The sequence below is a fragment of the Coturnix japonica genome, chromosome 2, assembly GCF_054131305.1.
Source record: "Coturnix japonica strain WE chromosome 2, WE-NBRP24, whole genome shotgun sequence".
NCBI classification, from domain to species: domain Eukaryota; kingdom Metazoa; phylum Chordata; class Aves; order Galliformes; family Phasianidae; genus Coturnix; species Coturnix japonica.
This window is the reverse complement of record NC_140664.1, coordinates 101,071,939-101,092,292: the sequence shown is the minus strand read 5'-3', so window position 1 is coordinate 101,092,292 and position 20,354 is coordinate 101,071,939. Positions and strand designations below refer to the sequence as shown.

The 20,354-nt window shown below is 38.4% G+C and overlaps 1 protein-coding gene across 10 annotated transcripts in view; it reads left to right on the top strand.

Annotated features, from left to right (window-relative positions):
- Positions 1-20,354, top strand: part of NEK11 (NIMA related kinase 11) — a 72,255-nt gene that overhangs the window by 32,804 nt on the left and 19,097 nt on the right. For all 10 annotated transcript variants that reach the window (XM_085538270.1, XM_085538267.1, XM_015854045.2 and 7 more), the window contains 4 exons: positions 1,758-1,877; positions 4,146-4,239; positions 5,062-5,185; positions 16,663-16,787. In XM_085538270.1, the coding sequence (XP_085394396.1) occupies positions 1,758-1,877; positions 4,146-4,239; positions 5,062-5,185; positions 16,663-16,787 (463 nt within the window). The remainder of the gene's footprint in view (positions 1-1,757; positions 1,878-4,145; positions 4,240-5,061; positions 5,186-16,662; positions 16,788-20,354) is intronic.

Below are 20,354 nucleotides of genomic sequence, written 5' to 3'. Positions count from 1 at the left end.
CCAGAGCATCAATTTGAAATCAAAAGGAAAAGCTTATGGAAAAATTATCTTCAGATGTGCTGTAGTCTGATTCTCCTTGGTTAAGTGTTTAGAATGTGTACAAAACCATAATTCTATGATGAATTTTATAGTATTTATGAGAAAGCTGCCTGTATTGGCATTGGTAAACAAAATGCCACATATCTTTTTCCATCACAAATCCAATGAGGCAGGTACAATGAAATAAAAATACCTGAAAAATGATGAAGCATAACAGTGATTTACCCACATTTACTGAAGTCCACGTGTGTGTGTGTACAGGGAGCTCCTTGCTGTGGTGTCCTCCCCTGTCAATACTCCATGGTCAATACTATCTTATATTTCTGATTCTTTTTTCCTCACCAGAACTATTTTTTGTCTTTTTTATTTGAGTAAAATTTCTTACAGTAAAAGCTCTAATGGCTTAGTTTATTCCAGTTCCGTGCAAGTCATAAATATTAAATATTTAAGTAAGGAAAAGCTGTGTAGGTTGACTTTTTTCCCCAAGAGATTCTTATAATTTAAATTTGAGGGGTTTTTTTTATTCCTCCCTCTCTTCCTCTCTTCCTCCCTTCTTCCCTCCTTCCCTCCCTCCCTCCCTCCCTCCCTCCCTCCCTCCCTCCCTCCCTCCCTCCCTCCCTCCCTCCCTCCCTCCCTCCCTCCCTCCCTCCCTTCCTCCCTTCCTCCCTCCCTTCCTCCCTCCCTCCCTCCCTCCCTTCCTTCCTTCCTTCCTTCCTTCCTTCCTTCCTTCCTTCCTTCCTTCCTTCCTTCCTTCCTTCCTTCCTTCCTTCCTTCCTTCCTTCCTTCCTTCCTTCCTTCCTTCCTTCCTTCCTTCCTTCCTTCCTTCCTTCCTTCCTTCCTTCCTTCCTTCCTTCCTTCCTTCCTTCCTTCCTTCCTTCCTTCCTTCCTTCCTTCCTTCCTTCCTTCCTTCCTTCCTTCCTTCCTTCCTTCCTTCCTTCCTTCCTTCCTTCCTTCCTTCCTTCCTTCCTTCCTTCCTTCCTTCCTTCCTTCCTTCCTTCCTTCCTTCCTTCCTTCCTTCCTTCCTTCCTTCCTTCCTTCCTTCCTTCCTTCCTGCCTTCCTCGCTTCCCTCCCTCACTTCCTGAGCTAAAATCTGACATAAATGTTATTGTTTCTGATACGCAACTACTATTGCTCTTCTGTGTTAGTAAATACAGCAGAACTATGAATGTCAATAATTCATGCTCAGCTTTCAAAGATGGTCCATGGAGGCCATTTTACAAGCAAATTGTTATCGATTAGGACCAGGAATTCAAAAGGACAACATAGTGATTATGACTTTCATTATAGACACATTAATGCTCTCTTTCATTGCAGCCAACTTTTATCAATCAGTGCAGAATGTACGCGTGGTATTTCTTTTTTCTGTGGCTCTCATTTAAAAACTGCCGTTGGATTTGTAGTATGCTCAATGAGTCCTGGCAGGGTAAACATTACACCGTGCTTCAACATTTATTCTTTTAAGGAGCTGAGTTTACCTTTTTCTGCTTTCACCTGAAATGCCTGAAATGGTTCATCTTCTACACAAATCTGAATCCAAGTTTAAATATTTCAGTTTAAAAGAGGCATTTACTTTCCAGACTAAGGTGTGTTTAGTCTGCTATAGTACCTGTGACTTTTTAATTATTCCATTTGAAATGTCAGTATGTTTCAATATCAAATCCAAATACCGATATTTACATTTCTCTATGAAGATAAGCTTGCGTGCATTTAATTTCAGGCAGAGGAAAGTTCATTTGCAAACTCTACAGCAACTGTCTGAAGTACAGAAAATGACACCACGGGAACGAATGAGGCTGAGGAAGTTGAATGCTGCAGATGAAAAAGCCAAGAAGTTAAAGTAAGTTGTGCCCTAACCATACATACATACATACCATACATACACACCCTTTTGGTGGTCCGATTAGGGAGTTAGAACAGTCAAGAATAAAAAGTCAAAAAATAAAAAAATAGAAACAGTCTTTAGCTACTCATAGTGGATGGGAATATTGGATGAGTTAAATTAATGTAATTGTTTATGTAGAAAAGAATTCAGAGCATTAGCCCAAATTGGTACTTTGAGCACAGTATTTCTAGTTAAGTAAGTACATGAGAGATATTATTCAGATTCATTACAGTAGGGGATAGGATTTTGTTAATGACTTGTCATTCTGAGGATTGCACATTTTGAGGAGTCAGATATTCAGTAACAATACTGCTTTTGTCAATTGTTTTGTCCTAAGAGATATGCCAATAAAAGCTAACAGCTCAGGAAATAGTCTTGTCAAGTGATCAAATAGCAGGGAAATCAACATGTTGTAAGGGCTTTAAAATTTATAGCTTTTTATTAAGTAAGGAAGACATAATAAAAGTGGGGATTTGAAGTGTCATTTCTGAGTGGCATGTGAGAAACAGCTTGAAGGCTATGTTTGTATGCATGGATCCTATTTTTAAATCAAAAGAAGATACTGTTTTGATGACACTCTTTAATTTTTTTCCCAGTTAAGAATGTTCAGCGTTTCATGTGATGTGAATGAAAATCAGAAAAGCTCCATTTTCAATTTTAATATTTTCTTTAAAAGCATGTTGCAAAGCGCAGTGTAATTTAAAAAATGTTTATTCAGTTATTCATAAACAATAATCGAGAAATAGAATCATAGAATCACAGCCAGCCCATGTCCTGGGTTGAAAAGGACCACAATGATCATCTGGTTTCAACCCCCCTGCTATGTGCAGGGTCACCAACCACCAGACCAGGCTGCCCAGAGCCACATCCAGCCTGGCCTTGAATGCCTCCAGGGATGGGGCATCTACAACCTCCTTGGGCAACCTGCTCCAGATCGTCACCACCCTCTGTGTGAAAAACTTCCTCCTATTATCTCACCTAAACCTCCCCTGTCTTAGTTTAAAACCATTCCCCCTTGTCCTATCACTAACCCCCTCCTGTTTATTTGCTTCTTTCAAATACTGGAAAGCCACAATGAGGTCTCCCTGGAGCCTTCTCCAAGCCAAACAAGCCCAGTTCCCTCAACCTTTCCTCACAGGTGAGGTGCTCCAGCCCTCTGATCATCTTAGTGTCCCACCTTTGGACCAACTCCAAGAGCTCCGCGTCCTTCCTGTACTCGGGACCCCATGCCTGGACACATGCCTCCCCATGCCTCCCTCTCCCTGCTGGCCTCCTCTTTTTAATGCAACCCAGATCACAGTTGCCCTTCCAGGCTGGACGCACACACTGCTGGCTCATGTCCAGCTTTGCATCCACCAGGACCCCCAAGTCCTTCTCCACAGGGCTGCTCTCAGGGGGTTCTTCTCCCAGTTTGTATAAATACCTGGGATTGCACTGGCCCAAATACAGCACCCTGCACTTGGCCTTATTTAACCTGGCTGGAAATAAGGAATTAATACTAATTGCAGGATATTTCTTGTTTGTCTTTTGTTTTCTCTGCTTTCTTGCATTTTAGCATTCTCTATTTAGATTTTCATGTTGTTTTTTTCCTCCAGCAGAAGAAGTAAATATATTTACTTTGTAATATAAAGGCAACATATTAATTTGCAAATCTTATTCTCAGTCATAAATCTTTAAAATTGATCTATATTCAGCTCTGTTGTTGCCTGCTGACTTCAATAACATAGTACCTTCTTACACTAGAGACCTTCATTCAATAGTGCAGATCTACACATAAATGAAAAGGGGTTTTAGTGGTGGAAGCTGGAGGATTTACTTAATGTAGCACCTGGCATAAGTAGTCCCATACAGAAAATATACAATTAACAACTCTGCCCTGGGTGAAGTGTTCACAGCAGACAAGTGTTGCATGCTGAAAAGTCCCTGGAATACATGGTGGGATGAAATCTGACGTGTTTAATATCTTTGGAAGAGACAAAAGGTACTGGGACTAACCATTCTCTATTTCTCAATTATATTATACAAGCTGTGAAAATACAATGACTGGAAAAAAAGGCCACAGATCTGTTCATGTAAAACTAACCTCACCTTGAGTGGATGCTGTGAGCATTTGGTACCACAGCACTCTGATAATGGAATTTGCTTTTCCACATCTACTGCTAGAAGATCCCTTTGTGCAGTCCTCAACATCACATCTTAATCATGAGTATTATGTATTTACAGACAGCTGGCAGAAGAAAAATATCAAGAGAATATAAAAAGAATGCAAGAATTCAGGTCCCGTAACTTTCAGAAGCTGAATGTCAATGTCCTGCATGTAAGTAGAGGCTGTTGGAGGCCTTATATATGGACTTTCAGTGTATACCTCTTTTCTGTTCGCCACATACTTTCTTTAGCATTAGAGACACTGTCCTATTCTGAGATTAATTATTTAGATGTGTATCAAAGTCTGGGCCCCTTGGCTGAACCCTATGGACCTGTGATGAGTGACAGTACGTTCAGTTATTTAGACATAGTTCAACAAACTCACTAGTCGTTGCACAGTTTTCTTTTACTAAGACACTTCTGGATCTAAATCTTCTCTCTGAAATGGAATCACTGATATTCTGTTTGATATCAGAGTTCAAAATACATTTGATTTCAAGATAAATTTAGAATTGTGATTTTTTAGTGCTTTAAGTTGATACAGCTACAGTTTACTTTCATTTGACTAGGTACAAATATCAACATTTTAACTGAATTCTCAGTTAATCCCAGTGTAAACTCTCCTTTGCTTTTAAAATATCAACAGAAAACAGTCCTGTTTAATACCAACACTATGTCTTATAGTACAGGGAACAGTCTGGTAACAGTGGAAGCAGCACAAGGTTTGTTTTAGTACTTTGTTTTCAGGCTTTTATTTAACATGCACTCTAGTTTCTATTTCTCATTGTCTTTGGAGAAATAAAAATCATGTTACATCTATCATAGCTTGTGGTTGACGCACTGCTGGTCAATTACAGAAGAGTTAGGAACTTTTTTTTCTTAATATTTGCTTGATTAGTCTCAGCAGTTGTGTGAATCAGGGCAACCATCATATTGTGGTGCTACTGAAAGATCTAACTGTCCCTGCTTCTCTATGTTGCTTTGTTTGACTAAGGAATCCGATGACCAGATTGCAAAATCCGTAACTGATTCTCAGCTGGTCATGACATGTGACTCCACGTCCATAAGATGTGATGAACCAAATGGAAATGAAAGATTGAATCAATTTGCGGACCATGGTAAGATTTAAAAATCTGATGTTGAGTTGAAACTTCATATAAAGAAGATTTGATTTTGTCCCTTCTACTTAAATCTGTAGTGAGGAACTGCAGTATGAAGAACAGTTTGGCTTGTAAAGTTGACAAAAAATTACATAAAGAAAAGGAAAATATTCTAGGTGGATGTGTGTAGACTAGATGTGCAGCAGGGTTATCATAGTATCATAGTATCATAGTCTTGTGCAGGTTGGAAGGGACCTTAATGATCATCGAGTCCAACCCCCGGGATTCGAGCCTCTGTGTAGCAGAGCGGCACTTCTACCACTTGTGCCACAGGGGGGATTCGAACTCAGGAAGTTCGAGTGTCAAGAAGTCTGGGTTCTCAGAGTTGGAGTGACTTGAATGGCAAGAAAGGTGAACAAACCTCCTCCGAAAGAGACGCAGGGTTCAAAGGAAATAGCTTGAACCTTTGCATACATAAAATGACTTGTATTAGAAAAACATTTTCTAAATTACCTTTCCAGTGCAAAAACGAGTACAAGAATAGAGAGCATTTGCACTTCTGTTACACTGTGATGCCATTTTCATTACCCATAGCAATGGGAGACGCAGACAGAAAGTCTTTAAAAAGTGCCTACCTTACCTATACTGTTCTTGGATATTTAGCTACTATCTAGAGATTATTAGGTACTATCTTGCACTTAACTGTAGATAAAAGAACAAATAGACAAACTTTTGAATAAGGGCTGGGCTGTGGAAATGTACTTAATGACAAAAAAATTGTTCATAGCACATATTTAAGTTTTGTTTCTATTATGTACTGAAATGATGTCATTACTCTTCAATGTTTAACTGTTTTGATGGAAGACAATTAGATTAGAATTTTGTTAGCGGGTATTAATATACTTTAAAATATAGCAACTACTTTCATAGCTCTGCCTTTTTGTGTTGTTTTCAATGCATCTGTGATGGGATTATGTCGTTAAAGGCATCAAAATCAGTTTGTTTGTGGTGGAGGTGGTTTTTTTAATAGCAAATGCCTTGTTTCTTACAACGTAGCCTCATTTACGTCCACACAGTTGGCTTGCTACTTCACAGTTCAAGGAGGGGTGATCTGTGTAGGAGAGAACCCAGCTGCTAGAAATACATCCTGCGGTGGGGGGTGGAGCAGCTCGTAAGTAGGAGATGGAGAGAAAGCAGTAAATGTGAGTGGGAGGGAGATGTATGGGGGTGGCATACAAAAATACCTAAATAGAAACAGGACAACATCCAAGAAAGGAAAGAAATTGATGTTTCTGTCTTAAGAGGTCATTAGGTTTTTCAACTATAATGATGGAAATTAAATGCGTTTAAATCTATGATGCAAAAGTTTGCTCAGTCTGAAGCTGTGCAAAGATGAATGTCTGCTTAAATGATATTGCTTTTGTCAGGTTCTCTGAAGTGGTGGTGGGTTCATGAGAAAAAGGACTTATGGATAAGCAAAGCAAATTACAGTTCCTTTTCTTTGCTTTGTGACTACCTTGTTATTCCTGAAGCTGATGTCAAAGCTGTTACTTACTCTATTCAGTATTCATTCTTTTCATTAAACATTTCAGTGCAGCCATGCATGTTCTATATACTATTAATTATGATATTAATGGAGTCTTTGTACCCGAAAACGTAGAAACAATTCCAGCTGTTGATTTTCAGTAGAATTTGGTTCTCAATCAATGTGCCGCACAATAGAAAAACAGTAAAACTGGAAGCAAGGCTATAAAATGCTTTTGTAACATTGTCTGACATCCAATAAATTTGGTAACCTATACCAGATTAGCAGAAGTTAGAAGAATGCCAGACTAACAGTCTCCTCAGATAGAACTGTGTAAAAAATAGCAGATGACAAAGGGGCCAAATGGCAGGCGAAGGAGTCTGTTCATGGATACCAAGGAGCTTCAACAGCAGCCGCCTTTAAGCTGCTACTAAAAATCCTCTCAGAAATAGGAAAAGCTGGTGGGGAACAGCTAAGGATTGTACCCAGTCCCAAGAGGTAGGGAGGAATACTCAAGCTATCTTTGGCTCATGTTTTAAAGTCCTTGAAAAATTTGTGGTGTGAAGGGAGAAGAGAAACGGAAGGGAAGGGAATGAAAAGAGAAAGGAAGGAAAAGGGGTGGGGAAAGGGCAGAAGGGAAAGGAATGGAAGGGAGAAAGGAGAGGCTTGGAGGATTGAAAGACAAGGCTCCTAAAGGGTTAAAAAGAGACACTGATAATAGGACACTGTACACTATGCTTTCACTGAAAATTATCTAAGGTATTATGAAAAATGATTGTATGTGTTTGGGGAAGGTGTCAAATACAGTGCTTGGTGTTTAGTTTTAGTAAGGGGATTGAGAAACCATGTTATCTTTATCCAGTTATAGCAGTTGTAAATAGAGTTTTTGAAAGCATGGAAAAACAAGGCTGTGTAGTTCAATAAATGAAAATCAAGATGACATTTTGAAGTTTTGGACTTTGTGGTGGATAAACTTAACTGCTGAGGAGTTCCTTGGGAAGTTTAAGCTTCTCTCTGTGTTTGTTTATGTAATCAGCAGAGATTTTTTGAACATTTTTCATTCTAATTAGCACCTCTGTGCACTTGACAGACATTTAAAAGAGTTGTATGAAGTCGCAAATAGTTGATTAATCTGTTAGTCATCAAGCAGGTTTTCTTTTTGGGGGTATGAAAGACATCTAAGCGAACCCAGTGCTTTTAATGTTGAGAAGAACTCAGTCTGTTACAGAACAGGCCCATTCAGACTGTTCACAGGTTCTAAAGCATCTTCAGAAACGTAAAGAAATAATTTGGTTCATAAAGTACTTACAGAGAAATACTGTGGGCAGTATAAAATGCTGTTTGTAAGCATCAGAATTCTATTTGTTCTTCTACAGTAGATTCCCTATTACTCCACTCAGCTGTATTTTGCTGACTTAGTCTTTTTTCACGGGAGCTGCACACTGCCATGCTACCTTCTGTCCCCCTGCTTACTTTTGGGGTTCTTTGAACCTGTTCTTCACTATCTGCCTTACTCCAGCCTGAAATGAATAACCTGGATGGGTGGGATCAAAGAAACACAAGCTTTTACTGACAGAAATCTGTGCATTACTTGTACGCAGGAAGAAAGGGATCTAGTTTTAACTTGGGAGTGGGTAACAGTGAAAAAATTATGTGAATAGCAAGTTATGCTATTTTTGCTTCAGTGACCCAGGAGAGGAAGCTGTGCATTGAGAACACATAATTTCAGTGCTGTTACCTTGGCAGCTCTCTGTCTCTGCTACAGAATTGCTGCTCTCAGTGGCACCAGTTCCCCACCATTTGCTTCTGTTCCATGGCAAGAGTACAGACTTCATTTTGATCTCTGAGCCCAGCCTATGGCTTAGCATCACCTGTAATGTACCTCTCCTTAAGAATTCAGCCTGTTCTGTATGCTCTGTAAATCTCCCCACTTCTCTGTGTGGAAAGTGGTTCCTGGGCCAAAATATTGCATTGCCCTGGCTGGCATCAGAGTTGTTCTGATGCTGATGCTCATCTTTTCCATGGATTACTGCTGTACTTGTAGATCACTGCAGCTTTTCTTTATGGGCTACCATACGCTGGGCTAGGATGGAAAATTGCAGCTCTGTCTCTACATCACATAAAATATTTCTGTGCAATTTCTTTTGTGTAAGTTTCATTATTACCTAATGAAGCCAGATTGTACAGCATAGTTTTTCTCAGCTCTCTGTACAGCTTGGTTGCTACTGACTAGCGGTACAGTTGCAGATGTATTTAATAAATAGGAAAGGCTAGCTATGGGGATTCATTTGTAATGAACCCAGAGAAATGTACTTAAGTACTTAATCGTGGGAAATTAGTGTGGGATGTCCAAGGTTTCTTACTTTGCTACACATAAAATGCTGTAGGTAGAGAAGCTCAGTCTTTGCAGTGGCATAATGCATGAAGAACAAGGTGTAATCCTGTTATACAACTGTAATAGCTAAATGTTCAAGGTTTCTCATTCAGTTTCTACAGTAGAAGTTACCTGGAAATTGATGGCAAAACCATAAACTATATCTAGAAATGCTTCCAGATTGCTCAGTACTTCTTACAGGTTTGAAAGATACGCTCATTTCCTTACCATAATCTTAGATCCTTCTGATTTGGATCAGTTTTTGCAGCTGAAAGATACTGGGTTGAAGGCTACCAAAATCCCTTACTTTTCACAGGTGCTACAAGGAATATTAAATTCATCAACTACAGTCTAACAGTCACAAAAACTTGAAGTTGCACACTGGCATTTGCAGCAAAATGTGCCACTTTATATTCATATCAGCTTCACAGATAATAAGACATGGTAAACAAGACTGAGAAAGAGATGTATTTTTAAGTATATAATAAATTATATATGAAAATCTATAACAATTTCTGAGGGCATGTCCTCACTGCACTTAAATGGCTATAATGAAAAAGACCATGCAGGATAACAGGACTGGACCTAAGAACCATTAAAAGAACATTGTATCTTGCATTTTATGTTTGCCAGTACATTGTATGTTGGGGCTTCACCTGCCTTCTGATCCATTTCATTCCCTCCCTACAAGAGGTACAGCTTTACATAATCTTCTCCTCTGCTTATATTAGACTTGCTTGCATGTGGAAAGGGGTCAAGTTAAAGGAGCAAAGTATCTTAAGCTAACTACTTGCTGTATTTAAATTATCTGTACAGAAAAAGAATGTAAAAGCTTAAGACATAACTTAAAGGGACATATTACAGGAATTTTCTGGTTTGTATTCTCTTCCTTTTTATTTCTTTATGCTCCAGAGATTATCATCATGTTCAATTCCTGGGATTAATATGTTGCACTAAATTACATCTGGCAAACCCCTGATTTCATTACAATTCCAAAATAGCTAAGTACATTACAGTAATTGAATACATTATTTCTCTATTTCCATTGCTAATTGTAAGTTACAGGCATAGTCCTTTGAATTTTAAGTGAGTAAAATTCAGTTCACTCTCAAATAGTAAATAAATTTTGTCATATTTTTCTATGCATTCTTATGCATATTTGCACATGCACATTTTCTCTGGTGCCTGTTAAACAGTATGTAAGCATACTGATCAGGTAACTGATAATTCTGAAGTATTGTCACACAGCTCAAAGGCTTTCATGAAAGCCCTGTCTTGTTTTGTTTTTCAGTCTTGGTAAGTCAAAAGAAAACAGAATACTGTTTACAGCAAGTAGCAGTAAGCACCTTTCTGGATTATATTATCCTTTGTAACCAGGAAGACTTGTCTCAATTAAGAAGATAATGCTGCAGTGATTTCTGCATTGGTCCTAACCATTGGCCTCCTGTTTCATGTGGTTACCCTACTTTGTGCAAAACCAGTAAGTCCTCAGCATCTCCTATTTGAAGAAAAAACAGCTTTTCCTGAGCTGAGCATTGAAGTTTGAATGAGTTTCTGACATGGATCACCTCTGTCAAGAAAGATGACAAGTCCTTGCATTAACAGTTTCTCAGAACCATGGTTGAAGTAGGTGGGCCAGAAAGCTACATTTTGCGTGTCCAATTTAAACTATGCAAACTAGGGACTGGAAAGGGAGAATAAAAATAATTGGAGAAACTAACCTGAGACATATCACACATGTTTATTGGAGTAATAGAAAAGCGTGTATTTATTCTTGAGGAATATTCTTGAGCACTGATTTACATTGCTGTTAATTTTATAGGAAGGTGAGGACTGCAACTGCTAGCAAGTATGTAAGCACACAAGAGTAGTGTTCTGTAGAGTACTGTAGTAGCTGTAGAAGTACAGGTCTGTGTTACAAGCTGCAATATTTCCAAAATCATAAGGTATATCCCCAGTTTGCTACTTGCTGAAATCTTAGTATGAGATGCTTGCTGAGAGAAACTTGGCTATTTAGTTCTAGCATCTACCAAGTCCTTCACTTCTCCTTTGCAAATGGGGTGCCCGAATTCCTGCCACTCATGCAGTTTGAGGGCATAGGAACACTGGGAGTATGTTCAGCTGTCTCTTGTTTCCACTGCTTGGTTATTCTATCACAAGCAAGATTTAACAAAATTTACAGGTTTTAGCCACAAAGAGAAAAAGTAATCAATTAAGAAAATTATTTAATTTTTAATTATTATTATTTTTTAATTGACTGAAGTGCTACTCTTACTGTCTAAGTGATTGTTACCTGGAAGCCCTTGGAGAGCTCATTTCTTGCTTTTCCATGAGCATTAGGTGAGCATGTTCACCCATTTTCCATGAGGGCAGCCACAGAATATTCTTGGAGATATTCTTGGAAATTTTATGGAGTTTTAGAATGCCTGCTGTTTTTGGTAGTTTAGAAGCCCCTGTTTAGAACAGCATTGTCCTTTTTATGTCGATGATCATCGTCCTTTATCTTCAAGTTTTTAATAAAATGCTTTATCATCTTTGAAGGCCTTTGGGAATTGAACTCTACTCTTAAAGCCCCCAGAAAGCCTTTGTCAAAGCCGTTTGGTTTGCCTATCTACTTGCAGCTGTTTGTGACTCATCTAACAAACCAAGTAGTATTTTTGGGGAGCTGGGCCAAATTGCGAGGCAATGTAAGAATCTGGAACTGATTCCAAGGGAATAAGAATTTGCTCTGAAAAATAGCTGTAAATATTGAATTTGTTTGAAGTTTTTACCAGCTTAACATTCAGTGCTTGTGGCTGTCAGACCCCTATCTGGAGGAAAAGAGAGGATGACAGCAACAAAGGTGCTTAGTTCATTTATCTGCAGATGGTGTTCCTGCAATCTAGAAAATGCATTTATTTACACAAGTTAATTACATCTAGATGTTGGGGGTCTCAGTACTTGCAGATTTGCTTGGCTGCAGTCATTGTTTTTGTGTATATCTGTCATAATTTACATTACCACTTAAACTAAAATTAATTATACTTTACATGTATCTTTGGTGCATCCAGAATCTCATGTGCACTCTGCTTATATCAGATTTAGATCGAAACTGTTCCATGTTTTCTGCTTTCATGAAAACAGCTCCATTTTATCTCTTGAAAATGGCATTCTTGAACTGAATCTCAGGGATAAGGAAGTGGTTTTCTTAAGGAGTGGCTTTTTTGTATTGATATATGGACTCTTTCCTTCCCAGCTCTGTCATCACAATGATAGGGAAAGTGTCAGGCAGATTCAAGAAGAAAACTGATTTTTTTCTTTGAAAGTACACTTTGACTGATCAAAAAGTTTAAAATAAAGCGGTATGTAATGTAGTTTTAAATTGATGGTGTAAGATGGTCATTTTTCCTCTAATGTACAGCTCCTGCTCTCTTCCTGCTGGACACTGTGCAAGTAATAGGCAACTTTTACAGTAATAGTGCCTCTTTGTGCATAAAAGAAATGGCTTTCAGGACTCACTAAGTGCTCCCTGTTATCAACTATATTGCCATATCATTCTTTCTCTTCATTCACCTGTCAGCACTAAAAGGATTTCTGATTATTTTGAAAACTTTTAGTTTTGATGAAATCTAAGCTATGCTTGAAAGGCAGTATGGCATCATGTAATTCCCACTGCCTACCAGAACTCCCATTTTGTTTGACCACTAGAAAATCAGAAGGAAGAAAAAAACAAAACTAAGAAAATCATGGGAAAAAAATGTGATAAAAGTGCGCCTACGTGCTGTTCGCTTTTGTTAACAACTCCTTTTAGCAACATCTCTTTCTCTCATGCTCAGCTTGCGGATATACTGATAAAATGTCAGGGGGTTGAAGGCTTGTGGAAAAGGAGCTGTGTTCTTGAAATAAGATGTTTTTCCTGGAAACCTCATTCAAGTTAAAATAATAATAATAATTTTTCTTTGAAAAAATTCTTTCAAGTAACAACTTCATTTTTAATGTGAAGCAATAATGACCCCCTTTATCTCCATTTTTTTCTGAAACATTCTGCAGTAGGCAAATTATGACTCAGTGAAGTCCATAGGTAAATCAAAGCTTCTTTCCTTCTTACAATGCTAAAAACTGGATAGCAAAATATTAGTGTTTAACTTTAGCTATATATCTGGCTTTCATTTAGAACAAAACGTTTTTCTTTACATCTATGCAGTACATGGTTCTGTCAAAACATAGTTCTTTTATTGACCACACAGTCCTTTTGTATTTAGGCTAAAGGATGATACAAATGATTTTTGAACACAAAAGTCCTGTTACATCCCTTAGTTCATTTCCTAAACAATGCCTTTTCCAACTCCAACTCTTTTTCAGCCTACTTTAGAAGATGGACAAAAGCTTCCGTAGACTTTCTGAGCAATGAAACTCAGATCTTAATCACAGAATGTTTTGTGTTGAAAAAGATCTTAAAGATCATCCAGTTTCAACGCCCTACCATCGACATGGTTGCATTTCTCCTTTGTAGCTGGCCAATGGATGACAGATCTGTCTGATGGACATTGTTAACCTTGTCCTGCATGGAAAACAAATAAACAAGCAAACAATCTGTGTTATCTTAAGTTATAATAATGGAATATTCTGAGCTCTTTTTCCATTACCTAATATATTTTGCAAATATTGAGTCTCGCAATGCTGTACCAAGGCTGCCTACCAATATGTACGTACACTACGTATGTACGTAAGACAAAATATCAAGGCTTATAGGAGAACTCAGGTAGCAAACATCCTAGAGGATGGCCTGTAAATGTAAAAATGGCATTGTGTTGGGACCAGCCTTACCTTGCAGCATCTTTCCTGAGCCAAAAACCCAGCTCACTCAGTTATCTGCACTGCACTGAAAGACGGAGAACAGCGAGCGTTTATGAAGAGGTGGACTTGGATTTCTCCTGGCTTGTTCGCTCCAGCTTAGCAGAGGTGAATCAGTCCCAGCTGTTTACTCAGTGTCTCACTCTGTACAGCTCTTCAGTGCTGTGGTGTAGCATCCAAACAAATTCTGAGGCATGGTGACTTATGTCTGCTGTGCTACAGCCAGCTTTTGTGTTCTTGAGATTTGTTGGATCCTAGATCTCAACTAAGTAAGCACTTCTGTACCCAAATTAATTCAGCAGAAAATGTTATGCTTCTGCATCTGTAGCAAGTGGGCAATGGGGAGTTGGTTCTATTTAGTAGAAACTTCAATGAACTGTGCATTCTAAATGAGTTTGTTATTTGAAGATCTTTGTCATGACAAAAAGTAGTTCTAAAGCCTTGTTGTATTTAACTCCCAAGCTCCTATCCATTGGACATGCTGTTTTCTGTGAAGAAATGTCACTTGAAACAGGTTCTGAATTGGAGCCAGTAAACATCTGTATCCTGGAATATCTCTCATAGAGTCTGAATTGAACTGAACTTGGATTAAATGACCATCTTTGTATAGCTGTCAAAACAACATTACAAATGGTAAAGTGAGAAATTGTGGCAAGGATGCAAAAGCTGGTGTGAAAGTAGGATTCAGCTAGTGCCAGCTTCCTTGGGTAGTTTAGATTTATGAGGCTTAGTTAAGGCCTGGTTGTGAACTACTGATAAAGTGTAGAGCCCTACTGTAGCTTAAGCATTTAAATTGTGATTTTTGTACCTTGTTCATTTGATAAGGGGAGGATTGTGTTTTTTTGAACAGCAGTAAGCAAATGTAGAGCATGGGAGGGTCAGAAAACACTAATGTAGTGTAGTGTTTCCAATATAATAGGCTGATTCATAGCTATGTAAATGCTTATAGACATATAAATAGCATGCAGATGAACCTAATAAAATTAGAGTAATAACAGGAATGACAGCCTCCCTGATGGAAAGAAAGACAAATGTTCACTGTGTCTGGAAGTGACCACATACTTGTGTTCAGCAATGTTCTTCCTATGCTTCCAAACCAAGTCATTCTATGGTTTTATAACTGTATGATTTAAAGAGGTAGACTTAATTGGGAGAATGGGAGAAATCAGCATTAGCTGACGTTATGACTATAGTGATTTACAATAGCTTGATATTGAATTGTTTTTTATCTTAAGCTAACATTTCTTAAAGTAATATCAGCCAGGGAAGTCTAAGCAACATTTTATATTTGATAACTGATAGCATAAAAATGCTGTACTGGGGCTTGCACAAAAATTGTCTCGATAATAAGTCAGTAAGCACTGCCTGGAATAAAGCAGAAGAGTTAACTCTCCTGGATCACCTCCCTGCACAAATGCTAAAGGCTATCAATGGGACAGCCACCGAGCTGGTCTTCCTTCTGCTCTGGTCTCATCTCTGTCATTGACCCGTGCTTCCAATGGACAACTCTTTGCATTGAAGCTTTCTGTTCAGAAAAACAGGGATCCTGCTGTTTATTTTCATAGTCACCAGTCTGGCCTCTGTTTAAAACTGAACAAGTGCTTAAGGGCTTTTGCTGAGAAAGGACAGCTCACTGAAGAAGGTGCAATCTGACCTCAAGCCGTTTTACTAACTCACTGCTTACAGAGTCTGATGTATGTTATTTCCAATTTAATCTAGCCATTATATACATCACAGGATACGTATCATAGAATCGTACAGTTGCTCAGGTTGGAATAGACCCCAAAACTCATCGAGTCCAAGTACAACCTAATGACACTACCCCAACTCCAACAGCCCTCCATGTTCCCAAGCACCACATCCAAATGTTTTTTAAACACATCCAGGGTTGGTGACTCAACCACCTCACTGCGGAGCTTATTGCAGTGCTTCACGGCCCTTTCTGTACAGAAAGTTGCTTTTCCTGATATCCAACCTAAACCTCCCCTGGCACAAGTTGAGGCCATTTCCCCTTGTCCTGTCACCTGTCAGCTGTAAGAGACCAACACTGCTCTCACTGTAGTTACCTTTGAGGTATTTGAAGAGAGCAGTGAAGTCTCCCCTCAGCCTCCTTTTCTCCAGACTAAACAGCCCCAGTTCATCTAGTTGCTCCTTGTAGAGCATATTCTCCAAGCCTTTCACAAGCCCTGTTTCCTTTCTTTGGACCTGCTCCAGCACCTGAGTGTCCTTTCTGTGTTAAGAACTGGACACAGTTCTCGAGGTGGTGCCTCACCAATGCCGAGTACAGGGGCAGGATTCCTTCCCTAGTCCTGCTCACCTCACTGTTCCTGATAGGAGCCAGGATGCCACGGTGTGGTAAGCAGGCCTAGGGAAGTAACATATTTTAGAGAAAACCAAACTGGGGCATAATTTCAGCTCACAAAAGCTGGATTCAGTAAAAGCTGACCATGTTCTGAGTGAGGCTGAACTAGATGATCCCTGAGCTATCTTCCAGTCTGAGTTATTCTATGGTTCATTGATTTCACCCCAAACTCAGTATAGATCTTCTGAGGTCATTAATTTCCATGTGATTAGGATGTGACCTTTTGACAGAGGCAGCTTATCATGCCATCAAAGATGAACATTTTAATTTGGTAACCTATCGAAAAATTTTCAAATTCAGAATGTGCTGTTAGTGATGAGCGATGTAAAATCCATTGCATCTTTCTAAGATCATGAATATTGTCTGTCTACATAACACTATGAACTCTTAATTTCCTCTAGAGATCCCTGAAGACCCACAAATTGCAGAAGAATATTATAATGAAGAGTTTGAATCCTGTTCAGAAGACAGTGAAACGGAGGAGGATGTGGAAGTGACACATACTGTATCTAAGGCAGATCACCAGGTGTGTGAGAGACCTTTGGGGAAACAGTACGCATTTAATGTTTTCTTAGGGAAAATCCCTTCCAAGATTTTCTCCTACTGATATTACTGAAATTTGCTTTTGTAAGGAATGTGTGTCTATATCAGCATCGTGAATTAGTTGTAGGAGTATTTTTTAAATGAATTATACATATGCATTGATGTGAAAGATTCTTTCATTTCTTCAAGATTACGGGCCATACTCCCATGAATGCCTTAAGGTGGATTGCTATCAGTAAATTTCCTTGTAGCCATAAACACAGAGTGGGGTTCTCTCATGTAATGTTAGTTATACCTGAGTTAAGTTAAAGCTGAAAGAATACTTCAAGCAGAGGGTCTGAATTCCATCTTCCTGTCTTATTATCATATATTAATATGATATTAATCATATTTTCCAGTATAGTGTGATAACAGTGAGCGTTAACAACAGCAAGTCTTGATCAGCACATCTCTAAAATTTCCCAAGAATCTTACAAAGTGTAAATAAAAATAAACTTATTATTGAAGGACTTAAAGTAGCTTTGCCAGGTAAGGTTGCCACCAGAAACTCTCCGTTTGAAGGTTGAAGATTATTGGAAAAGGCACCTAATTTAGATCTGATCAGAAAGAGCTGCAATGAATCCTGTCTTCAGTGATCAAGTCTCAGTGAAATCAATGAACTTAAATGGCCAAGTCAGTTCTGAAAATGGATCTTCCTGAGGCATTCAGGAACAATTACTCTCTATGCTGGGCCATCAACTTAAAACATTTTGCTGCAGTGCTTCTGAACTGTACTGTCTGGTTTTGCTTAGGATGAGAAATGCTGGTGAGATTAATGTGCAAAAGTATGCAAAAGAGTAGAATATGCTGCTGTTTGTATTCTATAGAACCAACCAAGTTTGCTAAAACTCTTCATTAAATTATGAATGACTTTTAATATTCCTTGAAATTTTTGAATGAATTGGTATTTTAAGATGTAGCTTTTAAGGCAGAAATTAAATACCTTTGTGAGAAATCAGAATGCTACTTCTGCCACATTGGCGTTTAATCCTGAAATTCTCTCATCCAGTTAAACTTGAAGTTTACTCATAAACACCTCATTCAATCTTGACGTGTCCTCTCACTTTTCAAACTAAACACACAGCAATTTCTAACAGTGAATACAATAGTGGTCTTAAGAAATAGTGTGTGTTGGAAATCAGTGTAATATCTGAGGCGATGCTTTGTTGCACTTTGCTGCATCTGTGTTTACTCACAACACTCAAAAATCCAAGAACTGTTGCTTGAAAAATCTACCACAGTGGAATCTTAAAAATAAATTATTGCTCACTTTTATCAGTCTTTACATGTTGGGGTTTTTTTTCTTCCCATTTTTCTATTTTAGAAAGCCTGTTAAAATTTTCATTCAACTTTCATTGGCAATATCATTAAGTGTCAATCAATACTGTTTTTGAAAAGGCAGACTGGTGCTTAGAATTAACAAAGGGCAGAAGATAAAAATAGATTTCTCAATAATGCAGAATAAATCAGGTGTTGACAGCAAGATTTGAGCAATGTCATTCAGTCATTTTGTAGTGATTGAGATTTCAGTGGTGACAAGGACTGGTGTAAGGTTGGAAGAGCTGTCCCACTGACGTCTCCTGTCAGGATCCAGCTCCTCCAGGCTGTGTGGCTTTGCTTTATCAGCAGTCTGTGCGCACACCGTGCACTGGTCCTCTGCAAATTGGCTTCCCCAGGCTGAGTTGGAAAGCACACCCTCTCAGAGCATTTGTTCCTCATGACTTTTTATCAAAGAAGCAAATAGCCTGAATTTATTTTCTTTCCTATTGACTAGCATCTTAGATATGACAGAACTGTCTCTGGGGGTATTGAAACAATCACCTTTTCTTTTTCCTGGGGATTGAAAAGAATTTTGTCTTTTCCCTTTCTTGAGTAAAAAATTCTGCAGGAAGCATGAAGACAAAGCAGATTGGACTTAGCTGTACTCCCATGTCTGACCTAACTGAGTATAAACTTTATACAGTTAGGAGAAATACACGTTTTTAAGGAATAATTTTATCTTGGCAAGAACACCTAATGTGTGGGTCATATTGAATATGATGAGAGGTACCTCTCTCTCTGGTGATTGTAAAGAGATCTGCAGTTATTAGCATGCATGGGGCATCTTCATTCTGGATGTCAACAGTTATGTGAGATGAATCCCACTCAAAGGTAGGTGGTATCATGCTCAACTTTAATAATAAGCTTCAAATCCTACCAGAATAAATTTGATCTTGCTAGAGTGTAGCAGGGCATTGCTTCAGCAGTCATCTACTTAATACCAAAACTCCCACTCCTGTTTCTATGATAGAATTCATACTCTTTAACTCTTTCTTCAAAAATACCTTTACAAATTAAGCTTTTGAAAGTCAATCCACTATAGTACAGGACAAGGACCTGGAAGGTATTTACCTTTTTAATCATTGCTAACTTCTCAATTATCCAATGTCAAGATTGCTTTACTCATTAATTTTGTGCAGATGGAGTGCAGAAATGCTATGTCTGGTAGTGCTTAATGGCGACCCCATTACTTCAACCAAAAATTAAAAAAAAAACCCTCACCCTCTGATATTTGTGCAGTAGTTCATGCAGTAGTAGGGGGTCAGACAAGTCATCTAATTGAATAACACGTTGGGATGCATAATGTTAAAAGGGATTGAAGCTCTTAATTCCTGCTATGTTAGAATCCCACAGACGTCATGATAGATGGAGTAGTGGCCTTATGAAATGATACCTTTTCATATAAGAAGGTGCAGTCAGGCACTTAATTGGTATAATTGAAAGTTTTAGGATGGGAGCTGAGGCATCTACTTTGTATTTGTTGCTAACTTTAAATACAGTTTGTGTGATCTCAACTGCATTGCCCACTTGTAGATGTGGAATTTTCACCAGTTATAAGCCCTACGCACGTGAACATCTCATCTTGGTTGTGTTGGTTGTAACACTGGAGTTCAGTGTCCTTTTTCCTTCTCTTTTGCAGCTTATATGCAGATTGCCAGATTTCAAGCAAGAATTTGTCAGTTATGTTTCCAGATTTCTAGCTTCTTGAGCCAATGGCTCTTTTCTATTCTTTATTCTTTAGTTTTTTGTTTTAAGGAGGGTTTCTAATTGCACGAGAAACAATGTGAAAGAGAACAAGAAACTATTACTAAAAATAAATTGGAAAATAGGAAACATAGAAGGGGTTTCATCTTGAGAAGTCAGTGAACCATGAAAGTTTCACATTTGCTTTGATTTAGCTGAGAAGCTTTCTACTGCAGTTTATCTCTTTGATCTTTGTGCTTTCTTTTAGTGATAATATTAATAGCAAATTAGCCCTCTTCACTATTTAAAAGTCTAGTAATGCTGTACATTATCTCCCTATTTCCAGTTTCCAGGTTGCTCCTGAGATCATCAAGTCAGATAATCAACTGGCATAAATTGTAGCTCCAGTGATATAGTATAAATTATCATCACACCTCCAGTGAATTATAGATCCAATGGATCAGCACAGTGGGTAGTCTGTGCATTGTTACCCCAGAGCTGTTTTGCT